The sequence below is a fragment of the Adelges cooleyi genome, unplaced genomic scaffold (assembly GCF_023614345.1).
Source record: "Adelges cooleyi isolate 19-005CV unplaced genomic scaffold, UGA_ACOO_1.1 ACOO_flye_CR_arks_rails_tigmint_CR_PRNA_9, whole genome shotgun sequence".
Classification (NCBI taxonomy): Eukaryota; Metazoa; Arthropoda; class Insecta; order Hemiptera; family Adelgidae; genus Adelges; species Adelges cooleyi.
In genome coordinates this window covers 9,419,902-9,427,973 of record NW_026096579.1, presented here as the reverse complement: position 1 = coordinate 9,427,973, position 8,072 = coordinate 9,419,902, and the positions used below count along the sequence as shown (strand labels likewise).

Below are 8,072 nucleotides of genomic sequence, written 5' to 3'. Positions count from 1 at the left end.
AACTGAACTCTCAAGTAGCAACGTACAATATTATATATTTTAACACGTTGACATAGCGTTAAAACACCAGTGTCTGAAATATACTATAAACGAAAATATTGCGAATAATGCCAAGCAGCATATTACGTCCATGGCGACAGCTGTCATCTCATCCCGCGTTAGTTGATTTCAATTATAGGCAAAATGCCTCGTTGTACCAAAGATCACTAATATATACAACCATCAAACTACCATTAATGATAATTATATTATTCCCGACGGTATTGAATTAGCCGATCCGGCAATTGCCGTGCCACAAAAAAATTTGATTCCATTGTAGACTGTAAAGGTAAGCGTCCATATGTCCGCATCGGACGGATCGTATCGATCAGATTAATTTGAGGTAGTGCATCCACCGTACCCGAACAAGTGGCAAAATGTGACAAAGAATGGTCGGCGCTCTCGACGTCTGTGCGTCCACAGATCGACAATTCGTATCGGCACGCATCGGAATAGTTGCTCCTCCGAGAAAATGCTTCGGCATTACCGACGGGCCGGTGCGTGCGGTCCGTCCGCTGCGGATTAGTGGACGCACTTGTGTAACGCACTACACACAAAGAATACTAAAATCCGTGTGATACGATCCGTCGGATACGTACGGTGCGGACATATGGACGCTTACCCAGAACCGCCATTTTACTCTCTACTAATAATAATTGTACTTTTACTTACAAACAATCTGCTCGTGACATCGGACAGTTCTGCGACAATTCCCATTGTAAATAAGTCACACAAAAATAGTAATAACGCAAAAATGAATTCAGGTAACAATTATAAAAATACAATGTATGATTATTTACTAATAAATTGTTTTCAGTTGTTATGCATGAGACCAATAGACAATAGTGGCCAGTTTTAATTTTCGTCACTCATTCGTACAATGTGTTTCTGGAGTCTACGGAGAGAAGAAGGAAACTTCCTGGCCCACATCTATATAAGAATCAAGAAGTTATAAAAAATAATGAAATTGTATTCAAAATTATTATTAAAATCTTTGAAATAAAAACAAAAGTGTATTTTTTTATGAGTTATTATCTAAATACATTTTATTTTTATTTTATTTAGGTACACTATTTAAAAATAATGCTCATGTCTGCTCCCTGCTCGCTATATATATAGTATAGTAGGATATTATAGTAGGTAATATCCCACCGCAACGATAGTAATAAAGAAGAAACAAGACATAGTGAAGTAGTACCAAGGAACTTTCATAGGCCTTAAAAATCTGGCTTAATGATTTATTCTAAGTACGTATCCATCTCATACCTTTTGTTCAAAATTTACTCGGGCAGGCTCAAAAGGATTGTTAGCAGCTCCTTGGTGTATCATATTCATTCTCTAACCATATATATTAGATTACACACATTTATAACCAATACTTATTATTTTACACGCGCACACGGGACAAGCAAAAATAAACCCGCTAACTCTTTGCCTGCAGACTTAATACTATGGGTTATGTGATATGTCTAAAACAGAAGAGTAGGTTTTTTTTTTATAGTAGGGAATTTTTTAGAATTTTAAAACTAAAATAAAAATATATACTTATAGAGGGATAGAATGTTTGTTTACAATAGACCAATAGGTCCCATGACCGAACATCGTTTGATATAATAATATACACCACAGTTATTATAAACAAATAATAATACTTCTGCTAAAATCGGGAATAGCCGAAAATGCATTGTTTTTTTTTTACTAAAAACTAAAATTATATTTTCGTATGGTCGTCCGTATGCCGACTATTCACTATTCGTCGCTAGATTCCAATAAAAATTATTTACCTACCTACTTTTATAAAATAATAAATATGTTATTTGTATAATTTTATGGGGGATATAATATTTACCGACTTTTTGTTCGGAATGTGCCGACTAGGTATACTTGAGTTTTCCGAGTGGGGGGGTGTCAAACCCCCCCCCACCCCCTCTAAGTCTGGCCCTGACTGTTGGGGTGGGTGGGTGATACCGGGATATTAATTTTCAACTATTTTTATGCAAGTACAATATAAATCTTATGGATAACAGAATATGTTTATATCACCTCCTCTCTGGTTTTAAAGTCTGACGTAGGATATCTTAGACCCGGCTATTTATTACCTATGACTTTCTGCGTTTGTTTTAAGAAAAAAATCACACAAAACTGTAAATCTAGTTTCGTGTTACCTATATATATGTATGTGTTACCTATACCTATGTAAATATATATTTAAAAATAATATATATATTATTTTAAAATACATTTTTATCAAAGTAATTTAGCTTAGATCGTTAAGTTTTTTTTTTATTTTTACCAAAGTGCAGGGTTAAACCGATTAGGTGGATTTTAATTGTTTTTATTCAGTCGTTTACCAAAAATAAGTTTGATTTAGCGATTATGAAATCAAATATAATACTGCAATAGACTTGTAGAGTAAATAAAAATATGTTTTGAAACGATAAACTTGTTTGATTGCAATAGATGTAAAATAAGTTTTCTTGCTTACGTATACACAAAAACAAAATACATCTTTAATATTAAATTTACCAACAACTAAGAGGTTATTTTGAGATTTAATGGTTATTCATTGAAAACAAGTGATAATTTCAAAAAAAAATAAAAACATAATCATAAAATATTTAAAAAAATATATATATATAAATATAAAAGAATTAATTTTTCTCATATGAAGAGTCGAGATCGTTGGCAGTAATTAGGAAACCTGAATGGCTCGCAAATCTTTTAACAATGGCTCCAATACTTTTTCTAGTCCCAAAATGTTGCCGGTATTAGCTTTTTCAGCTGCTACAAACGTTATCAAAACCGATGAACAGTTTAACTGGACAACCTAAACACATCATCATTATTCTTAACAGTATAAAAAAAGGTCCAGTAACATTACAACAAACTTAAGTGATGTATAATATATTGAATACAATTACAATAGGTTTCTTCTTTATTACTTACTTGATAATTTGTGTAAAAACAAATAACGGTTTTGTTTTTTCCAAGTTCGAGTTTTCCTGCTTGTTCCGATGCAGAATTAAAATCCGACAGAAACGAATGTTTAAAGTTAAAATTATTGTCCAGACTTTTATCGGCAGAAGCTAAAACACAAAAATATATTTAGTAATTTAATATAAATAGTTGTATTATGGTTTAATTAATTTAATGTTATTAACACCTGTTGTACCTTTAATAATGACGACGCCATCATGATCCGATATGATAATTGTGTAAAGTCCGTCAATTTTATTTAACGTTTGATGTAAAAATCGTCTAAGTTCCTGTAAATATAAAATAATAATTTAATTTAATTAAAAAAAAAAAAAAACAAACCAAAAATTAATCTAAAAAGTCCGATGCAAGAAGACGACCGAGAGTTGGACTAGATGCAGACGGTCTTATTACATTGGTATTGCTTAATATAGTTAAAATGGAACGGGGATGAGACGAATGCAAAACAGTTATTGATATCAAAGAGAGTGTGGGATTAATAATTGACAAGACTGAAAAGGAACTATTGTCGGTGTAATTAACAATTTTCGTAATCCCAAACAGAAAGGTTTTAAACAATGCTTTAATATATTAAACAGAGGATATTTTCCAGCAACAGAGATGTTTTCTTCTGAGCTGTTGTCAATACTAAAAAAGCAGGTAAACATCATAGTTTTGCTCCCACTAAGAACATATGCGTGCAAAATATGGTGCAGTACTCAGGGAAACATAGAAAAATTGTAAAGAAAAGATTTACACAAGCCGAAAGAATAACATTATCTATGTAATATAAAGGCTTGAAATGGGCAACAAATGTCATGTGGCAGACAAAAGAAGGCCTCATAAAAAATGTCACAATGATAAACAGCCATTACAAAAGGTTGTAAAAGTTGTCTTGGTGAAGAGAAACTCACTCCTAACAACCCATCCCGGACAGCAAATTTGTCTAGAATACATCATCCATGATGGCAATGTGGGGCTTTAGGCCTGTTAAGCTTACATGATGATGATGATGATGAAGAGAAACTCAACAAGATTTTTGACCACGAAGAATATTGGCAGAGCATCAAACATTTCAAGCATCAAAAGCATTTTATAAGCCTTAGAAGTAGACAAATAGGTTAACATTAAGTTTTCACATATTACCTCCATGGTTATTACGGTTTCTTCTTGACGTAAACAATAATCAGAAACAAATTAAAACTTTTAACTTTTTATTATATTCATACGATTTTCGAGTAAAAACAAGTTTTAAGCTGAAAACTAAGTTTAAATATTGAAATAAGAACTATAAAGTATGTTTATGTAGTTTTAATTGGTTAAGTTCAAATTACAAGTGATTTATTGTATCAATATTTATAAGTATTTACAAAAACTATACTCATTAAAGTTTTTGGTTTCAAATACAAATTATAATATAATTTTCATTTCTTATCTATTTGATATTTCTTAGAACTATTTGTTATCAAAGCTTGGTGCTTATCAATCAGCAGTTAGGGAATATTTCTTATCAAACTACCTATAAAAAATGACCGGGTAATTTAATATTTACCCAAATCTAAGGAACCTGTTTCACTGAAGTAAAGAATGGGCCAATGAAACGAGCGATTTTCTCATATAAATACATTGGAAAAAAATCGCTCTTTCCATTGCTCAAACTTTTAGTGAAGTCAAGTCACGGGAAAAAGGAACTTGTAAGTTCCTATGATAGCTAGTTTCAGCTATCTTGTTTTATTATTGTTTGAGCTTTATATTTTTAAACGGCTAGAGAATTTGCAATTACCTTATTTAGCTGCAGTTACTTTATACTTTAGCCTTGATGTAGAGTTAATTTTGAATAATTGTTTTATTTTACTTTTTATTGATTTTTTGTTTAAATATATTTTTGTCAAAAAATTGTTTGTGCGTTTGAAGGAAAATAATAAATCAACAGTTTAGTAAAACGTGATCCGCTGTAAACTGTTGTGGTATTAGAAAATTGATTTTAAAAGTTTCAATATCATTTCAAAATAGTCGTAAATAAAATATCTAATATTTTCTTGTGTGGCGGATCAATTAGTGTTTCTACTCTTTTTCACACATTTTTGGTACTTAACAAAATTATGTGTTAGCACTCGGCTGTGTAATTTTTAGCAATATATAAAAACATATACATTTTTTACCGATTCAAATAAGTGAATGGTTGATATAAAAAAATGAACAAACTCTTTCATGAATGAAAATCTTGAGAAAAGAATAACTACGGCTTATACAATGTAGAGTAACAGTGGAAGGACTATTATACAAAAATGTAGTACTACCTAAGTACAGAGTTTAGTGTAAGTAAACTTTAAACAAATAGTTTATACCAATAATAGTATCCATAATAAATTATACATACATGAAATTTAAAAAAAAAGCTCCACAACGAAGCTAAAAAATCTTATTAACTACACATATATATATATATATATATATTATATAATTTTACAAAATAATAGAAATGCTGTTAAATATAACTGCGTCAAATAACAAATTGTCATAATAAATGGAAAAATATTTTTAACATTTTAATCGGCCATACTAGGATTTTTTTGCAGCTTATTTATATTAGACTTAATACTCCTTTCTACGCTGACCTGTGAAGCTGCGTGTGCAAGTTGTTTGCTGAAAAGTAAAAGTGGAGTATGTAATTATTAAAAAAAATACTTATTATTAGAAATAAATATTTTTTCATTTTACTTACATTAAAAACTCTTTACTATAAGGTTTTTGCTTTTCTTCTTCTTTTGCGTCCACTTTTCTGTAACGTTTTACATTACTAGATCGCTCCTTATCCCTAATTTTAGCATCATGCATCATTTCTTTTCTCAATTTCTCCATCTCTTCATCTGTCATTTTCCCCTTCTTTTTAAGTGACTCGCTGAGACGGACAAGTTCAGCTTTTTGGCTATTTGCTACTTTGGACGGTACCAACGAATTATTTGAAGGTTTTTTTTTTAATTTTTGAGCATCAGGGACCTAAAAATATGTTATTGTTAATTGTTACGCTCAAAGTGTAAAATGGAGTGTAGGTAAATAATAAAATAAAATATAATAACTATTAAATATACTTACAAACAGACCATAATTTTTGGGTTTGGTTTCATTCTTGTTATGCTCTGCGTCTGACAAACTACTTTCAGAACTACTATGGCGCCGTTTCGGTTTTAGTTTTGAAACTTTTATGCTTTTATCATAGTCTGAATCACTTGACAATTTAGACTCATGTTTGTCGTTATCATAGTGCTTTTTCGGCTCAGTTTTTTTTTTCTGTTTGTCATGTGGTTTCGAGCTGCTCGATCTACTTTTTCTATTTCGATCTTTCCTGTTATTACTACTTTTACAATCATAATTAGAGTTCTTTGAATTTCTTTTCTGGATTTCTTCATCAGAACTGCCCAATCTGTCTTTGACTTGGTTTTTATTTTTTACAGCCTCATACCGTTTGGGATTTGTTTGTTCGGACTTTTTTTCACAACTCGGCGACCTATGCCGCTTTCTATCATTGTTCTTACCACTTTGGTGATAACTATTCCTTTCCTTGTACCTAGATTTGTTGTCTTTCGAATCGTCATCATTGTATTTTCTTACGTAATTCCTAGGCTCGTGCCCATCGTTATTCCTATCCCGAGAGTTCTTGTTTTTTTGGTAAAATTTATCGTCCGGCGACCTCGATCTAGGCCTTCTATTGTATTTTATTTCTTTGTGTTCGTTCCTTTTATTACGATCACTTGGACTGCCATTCGATTCACTACTAACAGACCTCTTCCGGAGATTTCTATCATAATTACGCCGTTGCGAAGGAGAATCGTACCTTCGCCTCTGATTGTATTTTCTATTTACTTCTTGTCGTTGGTCTTTATACGGGCTGTGACCAGGAACTTCTCTGTCCAAACTGGCCGATTTGTTTCTTTGTTTTCTTTGCCTATCATTATTTGTTTTATCAGCCAATTCTTTTTCAGTCTCTTTACTATCTTCCTTATGCTTCTTTTTATGTTTAGTGATTGACAATATTTGTGCAAGATCGAGTCCGGCCTTCTCATACGATTTCAAACGGCTTACAAGGATCATATCCAATTGATGGTCGTCAATTCCGTTTTTTTGTAACAGTTTAGTATTTTGTTGTTTTTTCAAACGCATCGGATTCTGCAGAAGTTTTTGAGTGCATTCAATTTCTCTTTTCTTAATTTTCACCAATGGATCCTCAGAGATTTTCTTAGACATGTCCACTTGTGAGAATTTATCCTCTGCCAAGCATATTGGAGTGGGTAAAAATGTTTCTGAAATAATAATATAAAAAATATTATTCGTGAAGATTATTACTTTTTACCCCTCCCAAACTTAATAATACAAATTCTTCTCTTTTATCTTTCGTGTGATTCTTTTGTTACAGTTTTCAAGTGATCACTTAATCATGGTCTACCGTTTCTTTCGCTTAACCATTTGATTAACTCTAAAAATTTATTTAAATCCATTTCCCTAAAATAAAAAATTCTACTTTTTCAAACTAAGCCTAATCTGTAGCATAATAATGTAATCGACGTAAAATTTATTGACTGAATAATTAACGAAATATTACCTTTACCAGAATTGTCGCCGAGATTTTTGTCGACTTTTCGTCCCAAAAGATAATCTTCTTTCTCGACCTTGATACCATCGTACATCCAGTCCATCTTGACTGCTTCTTGATTGTAAAATACCTGTAGAATATATACTAGTTACTTCGATTTACAGTAACTGTATATATTTTCTAACAATAATATTCTCTAATAATTATATTTCACAACTCGTCAACCGCGGCCTGCGCGCTGTTTTTATTATGCTTATCACATTATAGATAAAGTACTTGTTTATACCGCATCTGATAAGCGTTGGTAACCATGGCTTATACCAGAATATATTCAACCCTTAATGGCCGCCGACAAGTGGGGACCAAGGCGTTTAAATCATTTTTCCGAAACACCTACGTTTAGTAGTAAAAATCGTAATAGTGTTTTTTTATTTTATTTTTAGGCGCAATTTTAAAGTTAAAGAAC

At 31.6% G+C, this 8,072-nt stretch overlaps 2 protein-coding genes across 3 annotated transcripts; both read right to left on the bottom strand.

The window, feature by feature from the left end:
- Positions 1-2,566: 2,566 nt before the first annotated feature.
- Positions 2,567-4,427, bottom strand: LOC126846681 (ragulator complex protein LAMTOR3-A). Its single transcript, XM_050586403.1, has 4 exons — positions 4,162-4,427; positions 3,212-3,305; positions 2,986-3,125; positions 2,567-2,866 (listed from the first exon to the last, which is right to left on the bottom strand). The coding sequence occupies exons 1-4, from the start codon at positions 4,165-4,167 to the stop codon at positions 2,732-2,734; spliced, it is 375 nt and encodes a 124-aa protein (XP_050442360.1). The 5' UTR covers positions 4,168-4,427; the 3' UTR covers positions 2,567-2,731.
- A 1,056-nt stretch (positions 4,428-5,483) lies between these two features.
- On the bottom strand, positions 5,484-7,857 carry LOC126846508 (pre-mRNA-splicing factor CWC25 homolog). Of its 2 annotated transcripts, none has more exons than XM_050585979.1 (4): positions 7,616-7,857; positions 6,112-7,316; positions 5,741-6,015; positions 5,484-5,661 (listed from the first exon to the last, which is right to left on the bottom strand). In XM_050585979.1, exons 1-4 carry the CDS (start codon positions 7,707-7,709, stop codon positions 5,565-5,567), a joined length of 1,671 nt encoding a protein of 556 aa, XP_050441936.1. In that variant the 5' UTR covers positions 7,710-7,857; the 3' UTR covers positions 5,484-5,564. The 2 variants fall into 2 exon arrangements, with proteins under 2 accessions (XP_050441936.1, XP_050441937.1); XM_050585980.1 differs by having other exon boundaries at positions 7,622-7,857.
- Positions 7,858-8,072: the final 215 nt, after the last annotated feature.

Excerpts from the sequence above, each read along its gene's own strand:
- LOC126846681 (XM_050586403.1), bottom strand. Across the intron at positions 3,126-3,211 it reads TGGCGTCGTCATTATTAAAG|CTTCTGCCGATAAAAGTCTG; the intron begins GTACAACAGGTG and ends TTTGTGTTTTAG. Across the intron at positions 2,867-2,985 it reads GTTTTTACACAAATTATCAA|GTTGTCCAGTTAAACTGTTC; the intron begins GTAAGTAATAAA and ends TGATGTGTTTAG.
- LOC126846508 (XM_050585979.1), bottom strand. The coding sequence starts at position 7,709 with ATGGACTGGATGTACGATGGTATCAAGGTCGAGAAAGAAGATTATCTT. Across the intron at positions 6,016-6,111 it reads CCAAAAATTATGGTCTGTTT|GTCCCTGATGCTCAAAAATT; the intron begins GTAAGTATATTT and ends ACATATTTTTAG. Across the intron at positions 5,662-5,740 it reads TATAGTAAAGAGTTTTTAAT|CAAACAACTTGCACACGCAG; the intron begins GTAAGTAAAATG and ends TTTACTTTTCAG.